This window comes from Melanotaenia boesemani, chromosome 16 (assembly GCF_017639745.1).
Source record: "Melanotaenia boesemani isolate fMelBoe1 chromosome 16, fMelBoe1.pri, whole genome shotgun sequence".
NCBI lineage: Eukaryota > Metazoa > Chordata > Actinopteri > Atheriniformes > Melanotaeniidae > Melanotaenia > Melanotaenia boesemani.
The window spans coordinates 2,300,457-2,322,147 of record NC_055697.1 but is presented as its reverse complement, the minus strand read 5'-3'; the positions used below and the strand labels follow the sequence as shown (position 1 = coordinate 2,322,147).

The 21,691-nt window shown below is 39.9% G+C and overlaps 1 protein-coding gene across 2 annotated transcripts in view; it reads left to right on the top strand.

The window, feature by feature from the left end:
* Positions 1 to 20,446, top strand: part of shtn1 (shootin 1) — a 41,982-nt gene extending 21,536 nt beyond the window's left edge. The window contains exons 7-16 of one of the 2 annotated variants that reach the window (XM_042009815.1): positions 1,122 to 1,203; positions 2,641 to 2,735; positions 2,817 to 2,963; positions 5,229 to 5,382; positions 5,587 to 5,704; positions 11,210 to 11,292; positions 14,234 to 14,337; positions 18,087 to 18,137; positions 19,544 to 19,670; positions 19,827 to 20,446. In XM_042009815.1, coding sequence (XP_041865749.1) covers positions 1,122 to 1,203; positions 2,641 to 2,735; positions 2,817 to 2,963; positions 5,229 to 5,382; positions 5,587 to 5,704; positions 11,210 to 11,292; positions 14,234 to 14,337; positions 18,087 to 18,137; positions 19,544 to 19,660 — 951 coding nt within the window. In that variant the 3' untranslated portion in view covers positions 19,661 to 19,670; positions 19,827 to 20,446. Of the gene's footprint in view, positions 1 to 1,121; positions 1,204 to 2,640; positions 2,736 to 2,816; positions 2,964 to 5,228; positions 5,383 to 5,586; positions 5,705 to 11,209; positions 11,293 to 12,511; positions 12,591 to 14,233; positions 14,338 to 18,086; positions 18,138 to 19,543; positions 19,671 to 19,826 lie in introns of those variants that run through there. The other variant, XM_042009816.1, reaches the window with a different exon arrangement.
* Positions 20,447 to 21,691: the final 1,245 nt, after the last annotated feature.

The window sequence follows — 21,691 nt, the reverse complement described above, 5'->3', positions numbered from 1 at the left end:
TGTTGAACATGCATTGTTTGTTGTTGATAAAACTTTGCACTATATTTGGTTACAATTTAGTGCCTGCAGTTGTTTGTTCTCCGTCTAACTACACCTTTATTGTTATTTTGCCATATTGATGTTTGTAGCATGCTATTTGCACTGATAGAAAAGAATACATTTGCATGCATGAACAATAAATAAATTAACTATGATTTACATTTATTTGTGTTTTACCCTTAAGATGTGTGTGTTTGGGCCACGGCTCACTGGTACATTTTCACTTTGGCCCTTAGAGGCAAAAAGTTTGGGCACCCCTGGTTTAGAGGCTTTACATACTGTCTACAATATAATTTTTCAGCTGTGATCTCTAAATTAACTAAATTCTGACCTAGTGCAGTGGTTCCCAACCTATTTTTTCTTGAGGACCCCGTTCATGCGTTTAGTTAAAAGCCATGGGCCTGCTGCCTCAGCCCATGCTGAACCCATGTGTGGTTTTATGCTTCATTAGCGAGATTGTCACCATAAATACTGTATTCTGGCCGAGTTCTGTCCTGCTGGAGTTAAACAACATTTAGCCTTACTTTTCCAAAACGCCAGTTCCATGTGAATTAAATGCCTAGATGATTAGAAAAAAACGTGACCAGATACACTTCAGCTTGTCTCTGTGTGGACATTTTCAATCACAATGGCTCTGAATGGTTAAAGCCTCTGGGACCCTCTGGCTCTTTGAAGAACCCGCTTGGGCGTCCCGGACCCCACGTTGGGAACCACTGTCCTAGTAGAATCTTCCAGAATAAGAATGAGAATAACTCTGCTAATGACAGATCTGGTTTTCTACCTGAGCGTGATCTTAAACACAAAGAATATTCTCAGCCAACGACGCAACATGTGTACACTGGACAAGTTGCTAATGACCACAAGTATAGTTTCCTCCGATGCCCCCGACGGGCTCCGTGCATACCATATTTATCTGATTAAATCATTTTACATTAATTAAAACACTGAACAACTTTAATACTTTTGATAGTGTTTCATTTATCTGCTGAAGAAAAGTCGCCCCCACAAGATGGTACTTAAATGTGTTGTAGAAGAATGAGAGCTGCAAGCCAATCATTTCCTTCATGTGTTTTCATTAACAGCTCATGAGAGAGAAACACGACAACACGCTTTTGATTGCTGAGAAACTTCAACAAAAGAAGCACCTGGAGAAATATACCAGAGGTTAGAGACATGACCTTGTAGTGGAGGAAGAATGATCATTGTTCATGTTTGGTGTAAAGAAAACTCTTTTCAGACATGCTGTGTGCATTAATGGCTTCATTGGTTAGGCAGTGTGATGGCATTTAGTCATTCAGGCATATTGTAGGTCACCTATAAGTCAATGCTTCTCATTTTCATTCAGATGTCCTCACAGCTCAAACAAAGAGCCACCATATGTCCACCATCTTTTCTTTTCACACAGATTTGGATGGTACATCAGCTGAGGCCTAATGCATGTGTTAGTTTTTCACCACAGCATCTCTTGCAGACATGACAAATCCTCATCAGCCTTGAAATCCTCTGTGGTTGTGGAAAGAATGGCAGCAGTGGATGGAGGTGATTAGAAATCCTACTGTGAAGGTCTTATCAGCTTCTTCCTCATAAAGTGTTAGCTGCAGATAGTCTGGTGAAAGCAGCATGAAGAACAAAAACATCTTTCTCTCCACCGACTCCTCCTCCACCACCTCTCTGCTGTGCTGGTCAGATATTAGTCAGCAGCGCCACCAGAACAGAGACCAACACAAAGTTTCTTTTCTTATTGCTCTTATGCAGCAATAAAATGTTTTAGTCCAGGAGCTGTTGTTGGTTCAGTGTTCAGAGCATCAAGGATACGCTTTAATGATACAACATATTAGCATGATGCTTGTTTTTTATTTATTTGTTTTATACATGTTTGAAAAAGTCCATATGACCTTTTGATTTGAATTTAAAATGCAGGTTTTTGTCTAAACACAAAGAAACATGTCTTGGTCATATTTTAAACATTCTCAAATCATAAAAAATTGACTACTTGATCAAAACCCTTTGCAACCAGCCTAGATGTAGATGCAGAGGTATGCATGACTGTATCATCTGCATAAAAATGGAAACTTCCATTGGAAATACTCCGCTGGTGATGCTTTTTATATAAAGATTAAAGATGAGCGTTCTGAGGACTGACCCCTGTGGTACACCTTTAGAAAAGGTAAGTGAACTGGAGGTTTGACCCTTAGCTTGTTCACTGAATTTTATGAGAAAGGTAGTTTCTGGACCAGCCAACAGATTGATATGAAAGTCCAGTTCTGGTAAGTTTCTGCCTTAATTAGTCTGATCTACTCCAACAAAAGCTTTGGACATCTCCATGAAAAGGGCTGCATGATGTTTCCTATTGTCCAAAGATCTGAACATTTTGTGGCTGGTAAAAAAAACAGAAACTAAGAGGAATCAGCTGTGATCACACCAGAAAGGGACAATGTTCCCACCCTAAATGTCCAGGAAATCATCAAATCCTGTTTGTTTTTTTCAGTTCATACAGCGCCCCAGCTTTTTAGGATTTGGGTTTGCACTACTGCCACTGTATGGCACATTTTTACTGAATCCTGCAGATGAAACTAACCGACCTCTCAATGTGTGAATCAGTGTCTCAGTCTGCTGTGGAGGAATATGAGGCTTTACAGGACACCCTGAACCTGGAGCAGAACCTAAGGACCGAGGCAGAGAACTTTGCCAGAGCAGTAAGCTGTTTTTATTTTTGCAGCTACATCAGAGTGTCCTAGAGTTCATTCATATGGTCAAACACCTTGTTGTTCTTTCAGATGCTGGTCGAGCAGAAGATGCTGAAGAGACAGAGTCAGATCCTGATGCAGAGCTCCTCATCTAATCAAGCTCTACAGGATGCCCTGGCTCAGGTTGCCTCTCTGACGGCGGATCTGGAGACACAGCGGCTGGAGCACCAGAACCAGGTCCATATCCACAACCTAAACTCTAGCTTTACAACTTCTTAAGGCTGGAAGAAGACAAACCTCAGTGTGAAAAACTCAAACATCTTCACTAAACATTTTGCTAGCTCTAATCCAGTTATGTAAAACTTTTAGACCTCATACATAACTTTGTGTTGTTGGCAGTTGTTTCTAATCTTTCGTGTCTTTCCCTGAAAGAAGTCTGTTGTCCATATAGGAGCTTTTATGTCAGTCCACAGATTTCAGTTTAGAGCCGGGGTTCTCAAACTTATTTTTTAAAGGTCCATATCTACTCTCCTGTCATTTATAGCAGCCTCTGCTCATTCCTGCCTGTTTCCCAGACAGATGCCAGGTTGGCTGCACCACACAGTCTAGGTGTCACAGACGTACCGCTTTATGGGCAAGACGGCAAAATGTGGTGAACATAAAGAGTTGTTATCATTAGATCACTGTAAATAATATCCAGAGACACTTTATTTCACATAATAAACTACTTATTTATTTATTTAGGGAAGATTAATTTGAAAAAAGGCTGAGGATAAAAACATTTTGTAATTTAAAACATAAGTCGGGCTGGGTCCGGACTGACGTGTCTCATGGCCCGGATCCAGACCAGAGTCAGGACTTTGAGGATCAGAGCGTGAGAGCTGGAAATGACCACTCCTGGACCGACAGTACAGATTGATGCTTAGTTCACTGTCGCCACAGAAATGAGGATTAAAGATGATCCGGAGGTTTTTAGTAAATGCTACGTTCTGTTTGTTTCATCCAGAGACTGGGAGATCCTCGTAGTAACTCTGCTGTGTGTTGTGTTAGTTTGGGGTTTGTGTCCATGGCCATTTTTATAAGTTTTATACTGTCTAAAAATGTAACAATAACTTACCACCAACCAAGAGATACAGCAGCAAAGTCCCTCCTAAACACAAACACATGACAACAGAATAAAAAATCACTTCAGTCAATCCAGTCTTATAGGAAAACTTCAGTCACATACATTTAACCCTTGAAACGCCATCAGATCTCCAGCGCTCCCGAACGCTATCTCTTATATCATCATCACTTTCTGAAGAACAGTAGTGTGTAACTGTGAGGTAAATTGTGATGGACAGCTTACCTGTTATGTGATTTATGGACATTTTGCACTTTCCTGGAGGGACTGTAAATCTGTAGTAGTTCCTGTCAACTATTGTTCAAATGTTTCGATTATGGTCGGGGTCCTTGACAAATTTTATCTGCTGTAATAGGTCTTTCAAAAACATTGAGAACTCCTGCTGTAGATCACCTCATCCAAAAATCCTGTCCTGAAAATCAACAAACCAACTCCAAAATTTCTGTAAGGGTTTTCAGCCTTTTACATGTTTTAGGTGACGAGAGTCTTTCTAATACATTTCTTTCTAATAATTTTCTCATACAAATACCTGAATTTCTCTACTTAGATTTAAAGTCTGGATAAATCAAATTATTCAGACTTTAAGCTTCACTTTGGTTCCAGAAAAATATCTATGTATGTAGAAATACTGTCTCAGGAGATGGAAAATTTCATATTTAATATGCTACCTGACACAATTCAAGAATAGATTATGGTGACAGTAAGCCAGTCCCTCTAATTATCACCCGTGATTAGTTTAATTCATATACATCAAAACAAAATTTATAAGCTGGCTGACAGCACAGGGAGGAACTGGCTGTTAAATTATCACAGGCCATAGCCTGCCAGATTAATAATTAAAAGCAGCAGAACAGCCTCTGTGTCCCCTCCCACCTTCTTTGGCATTGATGGGAAACAATTAGAGCTGAGTGGGATCACTGATCTCTCCTGGTGTTGGGGTGGAGGTGAGCCTTATCCTTCATTTTAGCAACAATTAAAACACTGGTTAAAGAACAATCATTGTGGAGGAAATTACTGGATGTCAGCTAGCAGCTTCCCAATGCTGTTTAAGAGAAATTATCACTGCATGAACAGTAGAAGCCGACACCAATCTGCAGGAACATGGAACAGATTATATCTCCTATGTATCCCAGTTACGACAGCTGAGACATTCACAGATTGGAGATTCATATTTTCTTTTTATTCAGACTTTTTCTTCTCTGTCTGGTCTAAGTGTTCTTTCATAAATCTGTATGAAGCAACAAGTAAATACACTTGAGATCCAATACAACAAACTCATTTATTCCACCCTAATAAACACATAATGTACATGTCAGCATGTGTTGGCATTTAAGTGTGTGTAGCTGAAGACAACCTGGCTGTGTTTGGTCTGTCCTTAGATAAAGCAGATGGAGGAAGGGTTAAGGAGCTGCGAGACTCAGAAGGAGCTGATGGCATTAAGGCGCAAACTGGAGATGCTGGAGGAAGATAAAAAAGAGTACAGCAAGAAATGTTCAAAGGCTGAACAAGAGGTCAAGGACCTGAGGTTTTCAGGTGAGCAGTTGGATCTTTCAGCACTTAAATTCATTCATTAATTCAGGTAAACTAAGATAAACACAGTTCAGAACAAAGATAAGATAAAAGGAGCAAATTCTCACTACAAAATTCTAGCCTGGAATTGTAATGTGATGAATTATGTTTCTGTTCTCCTTGCTGTCTGTGTGTTTATTTCCTAACTGAATGTGTTTGGCTGGTCAGTGGATGAGCTCCAGAAGAAGCTGCAGGCAGCTACCAACCCACCCCCAGCTCCAGCTCCTCCACCTCCTCCTCCTCCACCACCACCTCCGGCCCCATCTTCAGCCTCCAACCCTCTCAGGTGAGATCAGGCTCGGTTCATCAAGTTCTGCATGGTCCTCCTTCAACATTTTTCTAGCACTCAGATGGCAGACACATATGCACATGAAGAAGCAGTGGGATGCACACGCACACACACACACACAATTCAGTAAATGCATGTAGCCTCATTTCTGTTGTCAGATCATAAACACACTGAGGTTTGTCCATTAGAATGTGTGTGGTGCTGGTACAAGGGAAAAGAGGGTAAAAAAAATCTGCTGCCGGAGGTGAAGGCAGACATTATCCTCTTTCAAGAAACTCATTTAACAAACTCAACTTTAGATCTTCTCTCAACAGCCCAGTTTCCACATGTGTACTCAGCTTGCTTTAATTCTAAGCAAAGAGGAGGAACAGCTCTTATTAATAGAAAGTTAAATGTTGACAATCAAAATATTAAGTTATCTGTTGCAAATATATATGGTCCAAATGTTGATGACCTCTGCTTCTTTCACTCCCTCTTCACCTCACTCTATGGTCACTCAGATAACACACTAATTATAGGAGGTTTTTGTTAACATTATATTGGACAAATACAGTACTACAGGAAGGTATTGAGTCTGGAAATCCTCAGAAACTGTAAAACATGAAGGATTTTGGTCTCTGTGATGCTTGGCGCTCTCACCATCCCACACTAAGAGAATACACCTTCTTCTCTTCAGTTCACCATTCCTATTCTAGATTAGATTATTTCTTAACTAGCAGCTCGCTGATGAATGACATGTCAGAAATCAAAATCCATCCTATTTCCATCAGTGATGACACACCAGTATCGTTCACTCTGAGAAATAAGAGCAATTAAAGCTGCAAGCAGCGATGAAGGCCCATGCACCTCTGGCACTGCTTCAGCCTATAGCACCACTGCCTCACCTGACTTTTTACCTCCCACAATGCTCCTGCTCTCGCCCGCAGCCCTATGCCCAATCGTCCAGGGGTTTTCTATGGTGCTTTTACTCATGAGAGGATCAACTGGCACCTCAGTCTGACCAGTTATGACATCTGAAGCATGCATGACCTCATTTCTAACAAGTGGTGTCATATTCTTAGAACCGGAGCATGATTTTATCAAGAGGGAAATTCAATGTGGCCAGTAGGTGCCGCTATAGTCGTTTATCATGTACAAACATGTTCAGGGTGGAACTCTAATGAGAACAGAAAAATATCACCTCCATTGGTCAAGCAACGGCAGAGTTAGAGCCTTTTCCTGCTTCATGGCGAAGGATTTAAACATCACAGGGAGGTATTTAAATCATGATACTGCTAGAATTCAGTCACATTTTCAAGCATTAGTTAATGAGGGATGATTTTAATGAGTGTGAATAGGTTTTACAGGTATTAAAGGGTTAAAATTATGGAACTTCCTGTTCCCAGGGGGAACCAGGGGGGGCTATGGTACTGACAACATCTGGACAAGAAGAGGCTTTTTGTATGTCCTGGCATGTTATATCAATATCCCGAATTTTATCAGTGTCAGTCAAAGCAGTGGTTGGAGCTGATAAATTAAATATTTATAGGGGGCGCTATAGAGCCATATTTCCAGCATATGTCTATTTGAATCAGTTCCAGGCCTGACCACGGTCCTCCTTGCCGAGTTTGGTGGAGATCAGGAGTACATTGGATCAGTTAGAAATACTTCCTGTTTAATGGCGGTGGACGCCATTCGCCATGGTTTTGCTTGATGAAGGAACTTTTTTTCTGTAGTATCACGAAAAGGGTTTGACCCTTTTGAGTGTGAGGTTCATTCCTGAGGAGAAGGACCCCGGTGTCTGAAAAGGCACTTCCTGTTTTAAGTGGGCGGGGGTTAGACCAAGACCAGAAGTAGTTATATGTATCTGTTCAGGAGCAGACCCTGATTAATCACTGTAAGTGTGATGGTGATTGGATGAAAATTGAGGGATTTATACTGATTAATGATGTCATGGCGTCTTATCCTAGTTTGTCATGACACCATGGTCTCGCCATGCAGCGTTGAGCAATGTCCAGAGGACAACATCTGGACATGTAGATGTGGTCGGCATGGAACTGAAGAGAAACATGTGCAGTTTGGTGCAGAATTAGTGTTGTATGTCAAAAATAATAGATTACATGCTTGATGGCGAAACATGATGAGGCGCCACTGCTGAACGCCACCTCCTATTAGAAAATTTTTGATAACATTTGACCACACATGCCTCTGGAGTGTTCAGACAGCTTTTAAGGCAAGCACGATCAAATCTGTAGGGGGAGTTTCAGCCATATCGGTCAATGTAGTGGGCGGTTGTGATCAATTAAATATTTGTAGGGGAGCTATAGAGCCATATTGCAATTTTTCCAGCATATGTCAATGTGGCTGAGTTCCCGGCCTGACTGTGGTCCTTCCTGGCAAATTTGGTGAAGATCAACGTGTCATGGCGTCCAACCACTACTCGCCATGGTTACGTTTGGCGAAGGATCTTGAGTTTTTTTCTTGTGGTATCATGAAAGGGTTTGACCTGTTGTGAAGCACTTTCAAGTGTGTAAGTTTCTTGAGGAGAAGAACCCCGGCATCTTACAAAAAGCACTTCCTGTTGAAAGTGGGCGGGGCTTAGGGTTAGACTGGAATTGGTCATATGGATCTGTTCAGGGCCAGACCCTGATTAGTCCCTGCAAGTCTGATGGGGACTGGATGAGCATTGAGGGATTCATACTGATTTATAATGCCATGGCGCCACGGTCTCGCCCTGCAGCGTAGGGCAACAGTTTTCACTGGATATCATCACCAACTTGTTTTCTTCTGTCTGAACCAGTTTAGACCTGGTTGTGCTGAAAAGGTCACAGAAGTGGGTCTTCGAGAAAAAACCATGACTTCCTGTCACCAGGGGGCGTAGCCAATTCCTAATCCAAATATTGACATGTAGATGTGTTCAGGATGGGACTGGCATCATACGTGGCCATTTTGGTTCAGATATATTGTTTAATGTGGAAGTTATATCACTTTCATTTTTCATGGCGAGACGTCAAACTTTGAGGCCCCGCCCCCTCTATGCCCTTTCTCCTATTAGAAAACTTTTGATAACTTTTAAAGACACATGCCTTCTGAACATCCTGAGCCATTTTGGTGGCGGTACGATAAAATCTCTAGGAGGAGATAGATTTTGAACGATGTCAGTAAAATGCCAAAATGGCGACTTTGACCCAAAATGGCCGACTTCCTGTTGGTTTTAGGCCGTTGCACCAAGAGGATATTTTGTTCACCCAAAGCATTTAGAATATGTGAAGCAGATTTCATAAAGATTAATGATGTGCAGTGGCAGGGCATCATAAATAGGTGGCACACTCGTTCAATTTTGCCCGAACAGTCCCGAGCACCCCAAAATACGTAAATTTACACATTCCTTTGGGAGGTAGGCAAAATTTGATGAGTTTTCGAGCATGTTCAAGCCCCCAAAAATGCAACTCATTTTTGAGAAGAAGTAGAAGAGGAAGAAGAAGAAGAAGAGGAAAAAACAGAGCAATTACAACAGGCCTTTGCACCTCCTACATTGCTCAGGCTAATAAACCAGCAACTAGAAACTGGAGATTTAATACATCATTACTTAAAGGTCCTGAGTTTATCAGCTACTTTCAAAGAGAATGGTCCTTATATCTAGAAAACAATGCCTTGCCAGAAACTTCAGCGTGCATTCTTTGGGAAGCAGGAAAAGCAGTAATGAGAGAGAAAGACACAATTCTTGGTGCAAAGACTTCGCTTGAAGAACTTTTGAACATTGAAACAAATCTGGAAGGTTCCTGGCTAATCAGTTAAAAACAAACAAGGAGAAAACAACCATCTCCTCTGTCAGAGATCCAGAAGAAAACATCAGCCACGACGCTGACAAGATAAATAACGCTTCTAGAGAATTCTATAAAACTTTATTTAAATCACAACTAAACACAACAGATGACAATATTGACAAATTTCTTAGTAACAACAATCTTCCCAAATTAAAACATGAAAATCAAATGACCTTGGATTCACCTCTTTCAGTGGGTGAACTCCATGCAGCTCTCCAGCATATGCCCAACAATAAAGCTCCTGGTCCAGATGGTCCAGGTCCAGATGGTTCAGGTCCAGATGGTTCAAGTCCAGAAGGTCCAGGTCCAGATGGTTATCCAGCAGAATTCTACAAAGAGTTCTGGACAACGCTGGCACCCACTTTCTACAATATGATATTAGAAATAAAGGAAAAACAAAAAATACCTTCAAATATGAACCTAGCTAATATTACTCTACTATTAAAACCAGGTAAAGACCCAACACTTCCATCCAGTTACCTTCCAGTTTCATTAATAAATGTAGATCTTAAAATAATTAGCAAAGCTTTGGCCAGAAGGATAGAAAAAATAACCCCTCTAATAATATATCCTGACCAAACAGGCTTTATTAAAGGTAGACATTCCTCTACTAACACGCACAGATTTACATAATAGATTATTCTACCCTACATAATCTAAAACCTACACTCATTTCCTTAGACACAGAAAAAGCATTTGACCGAGTAAACTGGAAATTTTTATTTGCAGCGTTAAACAAATCAACAAACAAATAAACAAATTAAACAACATTAAACAAAATAACAAATACTCAAGTGTATAACCAGTGTCTAATTTCTATCTTTTGGTAGATGGACTTAAAAGCAGCTAAATATAATGACATAATACAAGGAAAGCACATAATAACATGATATTCATACAAACATCAGTACATATTTACATATTTACATCAAATGGTTAAGTTTTTCATTAAAAATGTGTCTATATATCTCCACTGATAACACACACTAACAATTCCAACAGCAACACACACAGCATGAAACAACAACCAGCGTTGTTTTTAAGCCTTGCTTAAGACTATTATCTAAAGATGAATAATTACTGATTTCCCTGATGGTTACGGGTATTTTGTTCCAGGATGGTATGCATCTCCAAGAAGTCTGGACCAGTTTATATTTGTTTGTGCCACCCTTCTGGTACATCTGCAGGACTTCTCAGGACTTTTCAGGACTTTTCAGGATGCACATGTAGATGAGCACATGCAGTCTGATGAAAGTTAAAGAACAAGTCACGGCTGCAATGACAGAAATATGACAGCTAGCTCCGACTGATGATCTAATACACTTTATTACCACATAGCTGAACACAATCTGAAGTTATTTCAAGGAAAAAATTAAACTTGAGCTTAAATTCTTAGAGACAGAGATTGTAAACTTACAGCGTCATACAAAGAGACATCACTGTCGCAGCTTCATTGCTTGCTGATGGAAACTGGGGAAGTCTGTGTGTGAACATAAATCCATCTTGCATTTCTCTTTCTGGTTTGATGAATTGTCTGGTTTTTCTGGCTGTAACACACTAAGTTACAGCCTGGTTATAATTAGAACTCATCTATGGTAATTTAATTTGCAGGCTCATTAAAGTCAAATTACATCCTGTTACTACCAGCCTCCAGTGAAATGACTGATGCCTTTTATGACTGTGTCTGAATCTGCAGTCGACTGCTGTCAGTTATCAGGAAGAAGAGGGGCGTCAGTAATGACATCCCACTGGTTGAACAGGACTCGGCCAAGACGCCAGGTACCCACCACACAGTGCACTACATGTATGTTTGCTGCATTAGTCAACATGTTATAGTTACTAAAACTGTTTTATTGTTGACTGCATGCCAAGGCTCCATAGCTGATTTTAATAGATCATTTCAGTGGCTTCTCTGCTTCTAACTGAGGGACAGAAACTGAGATTAAAGCTCAGATTTCACGTGTACAGTGATGACATTTTTCTTTAGCTGCACATGGACGTTTAGGCCTTAAGTCAGGTCTACACTGGGATTTTGGCCTTCCCAGTTTTCACACTGAAATTCACACCGAGTGGAATTCACACCATTACACACACACACACACACACACACACACACACACACACACACACACACATATATATATATATATATATATATATATATATATATATATATATATATTCATTCATTATATATTCATTCATTCTCTGTACCGCTTAGTCCATTAAGGGTCGCGGGTAAGCTGGAGCCTATTCCAGCATTACCAGGTGAGAGGCAGGTACACCTGGACAGGTCACCAGTCCATCACAGGGCCAACACATACGGGACAAACAACCATTCACACTCATACACACTAACATGCATGTAAATTTACGGTGGGAGGAAGCCAGAGAACCTGGCGAGAACACACGCATACACGGGGAGAACATGCAAACTCCACACAGAAAGGCCACTGGACCTCCCCCAGCCCAGATTCGAGCCAGCGACCTCCTTACCACCGGGCAGCCTCATATATATATATATATATATATATATATATATATATATATATATATATATATATATATATATATATATATATATATATATATATATATATATATGTATTGTATGTGTGTTTGTAGTTTCTTAATACATTTTTCCTCTTCATTCTTTTTAAGATGTTCCACTCTTCCACATTCATACTGTTTCAGTTCCTAAATAAAGATAAACTGTTTGTTTTTCTACCTTGTAAACAACCTGTTTTTGAATGATAATGGTGGTATTGAGCTAGAAATGATGGAAAGCATAAAGTTCAAGGGGAGGAAAGAGAAAGAACAAATCTCAGTAAAACAGAGAAAAAGAATGAGCGTAGTTTATAAAAACTGATGTTTTTTTTCCAGGGATGGAAACTGTGGCTCTTTTTAAACTGAAACTATTGTCTTTAATTTGTAAATATTCAGTTTTGTTCTACTATGTTATTTTATTTTATTCCATTGATTTTTTTCCCATTTCCAGTGAAACGAGCTGCATTAATGCCGTCAGCTGTGGTCTCTTCAAATTCAGACATTAAGTGCTTTTTCCACCGGCATGCAGTGCATGTTCATTAGGTATTCTATTTTCCTCTAAGCTTCTTTGTATTGTGTATTTCAGTTCAGCAGAAGTCGTCTTCAATCCCTATTTTGCCTTCAATATGTCATCACTTTAACCTTTTCCTTTACAAATCAAAGTCAAATGAACAAACATAACAAATGAATTATGAGACTGTTAGACTCAAAAATCTACATATTCGGCCTGTAAGGTCAAGATATTAAATTCTTGGTTGATGCAGAGAAAAGGGAGCCTTGACTCGCGGCAGCAGGTAGGTGTCCACGTTGACTGAACAGGTCTCGCTGCAGCCTCATTTTGTTAAATAGCTGTTGAATATGCCAGACCTGAATTGGGCACTATGCACACAGTATTTATTGGAATTAAATACGAGGCTGAATAGGTGCCACCCAAGGATCTTCTACTCTGACACCTGAAAAATAGTTTCTTTCTAAGCAAGAGGAAAATATTTTATTATTTCTTAAGCTCAAAATAGTGTTTTTGTGAGAGATTTTAAAGATATCTTTGTAACAAACGTTCCATTGTAAATGCCATTGAATTTTCCATGATAGAAAATTTTATATTCACATTTCTTTTCCAATGGGCAGCATCATTGCAGGGTTTTATTTTGTGTTTGATGGTTTTTAAACTCTCCTTGAAAAACTTTCAGGTGGGAAATAGCTGAATGGTTTGTGTTCTTTAATACACAGAGTCATTTTATAGTCATTATGAAAACCTCCAACACAGCAAGAACTCTGAACTTAGAATGCAGTAAAACTGCCCATCATCCTAAAAATGATTAAATTAAATTATTAAATGAAGGAAAGACTGAAAAATACTGTATTAATCCTCAAATGGAAATTATAATGCTGTAATAACTTTCATTTCCAAATTATTAGTCAAAATGATTAATTTAATTTCTTGTTCTGGATGCTGCAGGAATGACCTCAGCAACCATTTGTCTTGCATTGTATATGAAGAAGCCTCTGACTGAACACTCTAGTTTCCTCACTGTGAGAATGGGAAGAATCACCCATCATGTCCGGCAGGTGTGCAGCATTCATCTCTGGACATTCAGCTCCAGGAGATCCAGATGAGTCCTTGCCAGAGCCGTTTCATGCTAAAAAATGCATCAGGCCCCACAAGCCACTGGCGGGCCCCGAAGCTAAACGTTCAGCCTCATCCGAGAATAATGCAGGATACAAGCTTAAAATAAAGATCAGCTGTGGCTGCTGTTAAAGGTTGGACTCCACTGTCTGAGGTCCTGGGGTTCCTCCATCTCTTCCTGAAGTCAACAATCTCTTTTGTTTTGTTTGTGTTCAAGATGAGATTGTTTCTGCTTCATCTCACTAACTGACCAGTTCTCTGTGTTTAGCTTTTCATCCATCAGTGATGCTCCCCACAGCTGCAGAGTAATCTGAGTATTTCTACAGATAGTAGGACTTGTACTGGAAGTCTGAGGTGTACAGAGAAATAGTGAGAGTACAGTCCCTTGTGGTGCTCCAATGAAGTGGCAATTATACAAATATACCATCCTCATCTATGGATATACTAGAAAACAGTGGGTGTCCACATGCATGAAAGGGTTGAGACACATTTATCGTGTGAAATGTCTCACGGTGATGAAATGTTTGTCTTTTCTTTGTCTTTCAGAGGTGGATGCGAGGCAGCAGGCAGTGGAGGAAATGATGCAAAGGATAAAGAAAGGGATTCGGCTTCGACCTGTCAACCAGTCTCCAATCAGGACGAGGAGACAGGTGATGTCCAGCATCTTTATGTGCATTATCCTGACATGATCCATCATCTGTGTTGTCATTTAAATCTGGATCATGAAACTTTGTACATTAGATTTCATGGCAGTTGTTAGAGTCACAGAGGTGTGAAAAAGTGTTTGCCGCCTCGTTTTCTCCTCGTTTTCTTATGTTCCTGCATGTTTGTCACACTTAAATGTTTCAGATCAAACTAATTCAAATATTAGTCAAAGGCGACACAAGTTAAAACGAAATGCAGTTTTTAAATGAAGGTTTTTATTATTCCAAGTTCCAAGACAAAAACCACTGCTGAGCAACATTAAGGCTCGTCTCAGTTTAGCCAGAAAACATCTGAATGATCCCCGAGACTTCTGGGAAAATGCTCTGACTTTGGAGTGGCCTACTCAAAGTCCTGACCTGAATCGTGTTGAGATGCTGTAGCATGACCTTAAAAAGGCGGTTCAGGCTGGAAAATCCTCCAAAGTGGATGAATTACTGCAAAGATGAGGGTCAAAATTCCCCCACAGCACCATGAAAGACTCATTGCAACTGGGACTGGGAAACAAAATGTTTGATCTTGGCTATATTACGAATCTGATAAAAACAAGATTGGACAACCTTTGTATCCTGAGGGCTAAAATCAAATTGCGAACCTAAAATAACCCCCAGGTCACGGGCAGATGGTTTTACCAGATTGGATAAACTACCAAGAGAAGTGAGATTTTGAGTGACTTGAGATGGACATCTCACCATCCTACATAAATCTTAGTGAAGCAACCGTACTGTCTGTTTCCAGTTTAAAAACACGTCCTTCGTGTTCTCTGGCTCAACATTGCTGCCTGTTTTTCTTGGTCATTTGTTTGCATTATTTTGTTTTTCACACTTGTCCAGATTTGCCAGTGATTGGCTTACCATGACATTTTACTCATCGTCAGCCAATCGTCATAACTTATGCATACAGAGATGTGTCCTACAGTCTCTGACTGACCACAGTTCTCTCTAAGACAAACAGGCTGGTTTTATGTTTGCTTTTTAAACTTCAAACTAAATTATTAACCAAATTTAATCATAGTGTCTTCATATTTCTCACAAACCTGATGCATGTTGGTCACAAACCTTGTGTCTTCTTTAAGTTAATTGAGATTATTCTTAATCCCCCACAAGCTCCCTGTTTTGAGCCCTCTTGAAATGTGTGAACAGCTTTTTCATTGATAAGCGAGCTTCAGCCAAGGGCACAGATTATACCCCCCACATCTGACCCCTCAGCTACGCCTATGTGCTCTGCTGTTTTCCACCAGTTTGAGCACAGTGCAGTTGAGTCACTCTTACTCAGGAAGTGGTGGGTCACCTGAAGGCCTCAGGTTCACCTCATGATGCCGTTCCTCCATGCCTGTTGAAAGAGCTTTTTTCTACTGTGAGCTCATTAACTCATAAAAGCCTGACATGACATATTTGTCACATACAGTTTCTGAGATATTTTGCTTGTCCCCCTAATAGATACCCAGAAGCAGAAAATCATATAATATTTTTAATATATCACATGGTAACCAATTGTAGATCCCCCCCCCCCCCCCCCCCCCCTAATAAAAAAATGTTAATTTTTTGGTTGCATTTGGTTAAAGGGCCAAATAAAGACCTCGTATTTTAAAAATTTGACTTTTCTTACCATATTTTTCATGGACCGGGGCATTAATGGGTTAATTTTAACTATTATTAATGCCAGTCTCACCTCATGAGTGGTTCTCAAAAATTTTAAAGATGGGTTTGTGTAGCCACTTCTCAAAAAACCTGGGCTAGATGCAAATTCAAAGTTTTTATCTAAAGCCTTGGAAAAAATAGTTTATAATCAAATAATCCCACACCTAAATGAGCACAATGTTCTTGAAATCTTTCAATCTGGGTTCAAAGCGATGCGCAGTACTGAATCAGCACTTTTAAGAGTTTTTAATGATATTCTTCTATTGTGTGACTCTGGTGAGTGTGTGGTTCTTGTTCTACTGGAGTTAACTGCTGCGTTTGATACTGTCAATCACAATATTTTAATCTCACATTTGGAACATCGTGTCGACATAAAAGGCGTGGCTCTGGAATGGTTTAGGTCCTGTTTAAAACATCGAACCTTCTTGGTTCTTCTAGGGGATTGCGAGTGCTCCACTGTCATATGGAGTCCCACAAGGATCCATTTTGGGTCTTATTCTGTTTTCCTTATATATGTGCCCCCCACGCTTAATTCTCAGGAGACGTGGCATCTCCTTTCACTGTTATGCAGACGACTGCCAGATCTATCTTCCATTTAAAAAGAAGGATGGGCTTTTCTGCAAACATGTTTGAAGGACATTAAATGTTGGATGGCACTGAACTTTCTTTGTTTTAATGATTCTAAAACGGAGGTGATGGTGTTTGGACCCAGTTCTGCTGGAGTTCCTTCTGAGGATCTGGATCATTTGAAGTAATTTTGCAAGCCAGAGACTGTAAACCTGGGTTTAAAATGGATTCTGAACTAAAGCTTGAAAGCCAGATTTGGTCAGTTGTTAGATCCAGCTTCTTTTACCTGAGGCAGGTGGCTAAAATGAAGCACTTTCTATCACCAGTCCTTATTTCTCGACTGCAGCTTGTACAAAATGCAGCTGCACGTCTTTTAATTGGCAGATGAAAGTATGAGCACATCACCCTGGTTTTATCTTCTCCTCACTGGCTGCTCGTGCACTACAGGACCCATTTTAAATTGCTTTAATTTTTTTTTAGTGTTTAAATGGTGCTGCCCTGTTGTACCTCTCGGCTCCTCCGTCTCCATACACCTTCTCAGGCTCTCAGGTCGGCTGACCAGCTCCTCCTGAGTGTGCCCAGGACAAGCCGGAAGCTCAGAGGGGACCAGGCTTTTGTGGTGGCAGCACCTAAACTGTTGAATGAGCTGTGTTTATACATCAAACAGACCTCCTCTATATCTGTTCTTTAATCTCTTCTTAAAACCCATCTGTTCACCTCGTCCTTCAGCACCAAATGACATGCTGACATTTTGATCTGATTTTAGTTTATTTTAATTATTTTGTTTTATTTAACTGTATTTCAGATTCTTAATTTTGTTTGTATGCTTTTTATTTTAAGAGTTTTAATGTTATGTGCACACTGTGGCACTTCAACTAACTTGTTTTTAAAGTGCGTTATAAATAAAGTTGCAGTGTTAGAAAAACCTGGTGCAAACTGCAGAGTACAGCTAATAAAAACACTGAAGACACATGAAACTGCCACGGATGTTAATGGAGGTGTGATTGTGACAGAAAATGTGTTTTCAGCCATTAAAATCTCCAAAGTGAAGCACCAGCAGCACACATCGGTTGTTCTGAGGGAGTTTTCTCGCCATTGTTAGCAGATATTGTTCACTGCTCTTAAACCCATCAGTGTGTGGGATTATCTAAGAGCTTCTTGTTTTGATAAAACATGACATATGGTCAAGACATCTTTTAGTCCACTTGTTCCTCCGCCTCAACAACTCTGCCAAATTAGATAGCATTAGGGCCGGCTCTGCAAGGTAATTATAAATAATGAGGATGGAAAAATTGACATGACTTAAAATGATTTTGTGTTAACACATTTCTTCTTGTAGAAAGCATACATCCTCACACTCTACTACAATGCCTGTGTGGTGAGAGATGCAGTTTATTCTTTAACTGCTGAATGAGGAAAAATAAGTTAAATGTGTGAGATGGCTGTTTGTTTACCAAACCCATTTTCTCCTCCGATTTTCCTTTTATCAGGTGGAGAGACCGCCATCTCAGTCTGCCTTTCAGGAACTTAAAGGAATCATGGTAATTAGGCTGGCAGGCCATGTTTTTACTAGCCAAACTTTCTGTTTCTCCACAGCATGTTCACAACAGATTTTAAACTTACAACCAGAAAAAATCAACCAGATTAGGCCTGTAAATAACAAGTTTGATCCTGATCAGATTTTATATCAGTTCACTCGATAATGATTTGCTGATATCAACAGTTCTGTTAACAAGTAAGTAAGTAAGTAAATGTTTATTTATATAGCACCTTTCAAGATAAAAATCACAAAGTGCTTAACAATAAGATAAAACACTAAATAACAGTAATACAGAGAGAATAAAAACAAATAAAACTAAGTAAAAGCAAGTTTAAGAAGATGTGTTTTTAGCTGCTTTTTAAAAGAGGTCATGGAGTCGACAGATCTCAGGCTTAACAACAAATCCTGTTAACAGTTAACCCTTAAAACTCCAGCAGGTCCATCTCCTCCACCTCCTCAGTGGTGGTGTGTAGCTCTGTAGGTAAACTGTGATGGATAGCTACACTTTAGGTGATCTGTGGAAGTTTTCCAGGCATTTCTATCTCCTCCAGGAGGTTTACAATCCAGCCATTAAATGTAGTTTTATTCAGAGACTCTATCTGGTAAATCCACAATGATCCATGATAACAGCATTATTTATCACATTTCATCATAAAAACATCACCATCACTACTATGTTGCTAAGAGACCTCTATTTAGACCTGGACATGATGATGAAGCCACTTCCTGTCAGACTTTCCACCAATCAGAGAGCTTAGATTGACGGTAACGTCCAATCAGGAGCAGCCAAAGATCAACCAGTGAGCAGAAAGTTCTATGTGTGTGTGAAAAGAAGAAAAATAATGCTCCTCTATGGCTGGAATAAAGCCAAGAAGACGTTTCTGATGCACGGTGGCGCCACAAAGCAGCTGAGCTGGAGTTGGTTTAGTGAGGATAGCAGGTAAATAGTAGCAGGAATAACTGGAAATTAGGAAAAAGTGGAAACATGGAAATAGTTTCTGTTGACTGGGATTAAAAGGTTTCAGGTTTGCATTAAAAAATGGCCAAAAATAAGTAAAATAGTTGGAGTTTTAAGGGTTACATGACAAACAATCAGACTGAACAACATTCTTGATGCTGACCTATTTAAAGTCTCAAACCAAATATTCTTACTACTTAGTAATAATAACCAGGTTACCACATTGTTATCCACATTTTCCTCATCAGATTATTAACACATTTTAGTTGTTAGAGGAGAAAAATGTGAACAATTCCACATGAACAACGTCTGATAGATGATAGCTAGATGATGACTGGTCTAGATGTTCTGTTTGGATTGATCATACCGGATCAGTGAACTGATGAATCAATGTTGTTATATTAGTTTTTATTTCTTTTATTTTTTTATTACTTTTATTATCTATCCAGGAGAATTTCACCAGAACTCCACCTCAACCAAAGCCTGCGTTACCTCCTCCAACCCCAAACCCTGATGAGGAGCTGCAGAAGATCCTGCTGAGACGGCGAGATGCCCTGGAGTCCTAATGCAATGCCAGTAAGTTCCACCCATCCTCAGTTCAAACTCTCTGCAGGCTGTCACCATCATCATTTGTTGTCATGGCGCTCCTGCAGCAGCTCAGAGAGCATTACATCCAGAACCTCAATGTCTCCATCCATACTGAAAAAAAGCTCTGACTGTGTTTCTGTGCAGATCCCACCTCCACCCCCACTGAGTGACCTGTAAATGGACAGTTTGTTTATAGCACTTAGTTTTTTTGACCACTCAAACAAGGTGCCACCAGCTTCTGACCAGCACCACCAGCCTGGTCCCAGTTTCCACATGAGCACCTGCATGTGGAGAAATATCTGTGACACTTTCAGAAACTGACACTAAGATGTCAGAGGGGGTCATGGAGGGATTGATGTTGGTTTTATGGGATTTCATGTATTTTTCTGTGACAACGGCTGATGGAAATCCTTTTAAACAAATGTAATAAATTCTGGATGGATTTCCTGATCAGAAAAAAACAAAGGTTTTGCATCATGTGAAATAAAAGTTGAACTCATTCTGATTACGTGAGGTCCTTCACACTACATTACCCACCATGCATTGCACACGCTAACAACAAACCGACCCGACAGACTCTGTACAATCTGTAAAACGTGCCATTGAACTGTTTAACCATATCATGATAAAACAGATGTATATATGGCTGCATTTTTGTACAACTAGCCAGGCTTTACTTCTTCATGTATGGACACCCCTTAAACCAGAGAATTATAACATAAAAATATCTGAAGTCTCAAACATTAAAAAAATTAACCATCTACTCCTGATAAACACCTGATTTTTCCCTTTGACAGTTGTTTTCCCAACAATTTATTTGACTTACTTTAATCCTAATAAACAATCAACTGATCATCTGTCAGGGATTGTTAACATTTACGTTACAGTTTCAAACCTTTTCTCACCATAAATCAGTAGCTGGCTTTATGTGCAGTACGGATCTCAGACTCTGGTCCTCGACGGCTGCAGTCCTGCAGGATCTAGATGTTTCCTGCTCCAACACGCCTGATTCAAAGGAAATGGAGCCAATAGCTTGTTGTCATATTCTCCACAGTGACCCATTATTTAAGATCCCTGATTTAAATGGCCAGTTTTTAATGAAAACTTGGACAAATAAAGGACTTGTTTACAAATAAGTTTTATATGAGTTTCAAGTTCTCGTTATTATTTTTATTACTCTGACAGAAACTTTGCATTGTCAGAAATCACCTCCTTGTTCTAAAGGATTCTCAGTAGTGAGCAGGAAGCTGCAGATATCTCCTCATTAGCGGTTATTTTCTTATGTTTTGACGTAGCACGTCGAGGGATTCTTAGTAGGTTCTGACTGGTTTTCACTTGCAAACTTGAACATTTAGCAAATATGAAAAAGCACAACTGGACGGAACATGTGGAGCCCCACAACACACAGCCGACTGGTAAAAGGTAAAGCTTCACATGAATTGCTGACATTTTCAGGCCTTAAGTCGAAAAAAAGAAAGAAAGTCAAGCTGCACCTGAAAGCTTTTTCCCTCATTCAGAACCAGAGACTCCAGATGGGCGAGTTCTGAAAATGTCAAGAATGAATCAAAGACAGAATTTTTTTTTATTAACATTTAAGTAACAACACAGTGTTTTCTGACCTCAAACCTCAGTCTAGAAGACCAGAACAAATGAGTCATGGATGAAAAGAACTTGGATTTGCTGAGATTTCAGAGCTGAATCAGGTCTGTCTTTCTGTCCGGTCCGCAGATTTCTTTCCAGATGATGTTTGCTGTGAAAATCACGAGTTGAATAAAGTTACATGGGTCAAGGACGGACTGAAATCTACCCAACATGTCAGCAGTGTGTGAGTATCTGAGGGTGGATTTCCCCTCAAGCCTCCGCCGGGGGGGTTAGCCAGGTATGGAGCCGTGGATCAGCCTGTGCCCTTTGAAAACCACAATGACTGTCCCGCTGATTGCACCTGAATGGTGGACTTCCCTCGTGTTGTGTTTTCCCCGGCACCTGCCCACATTTCCCAGTGAAACATG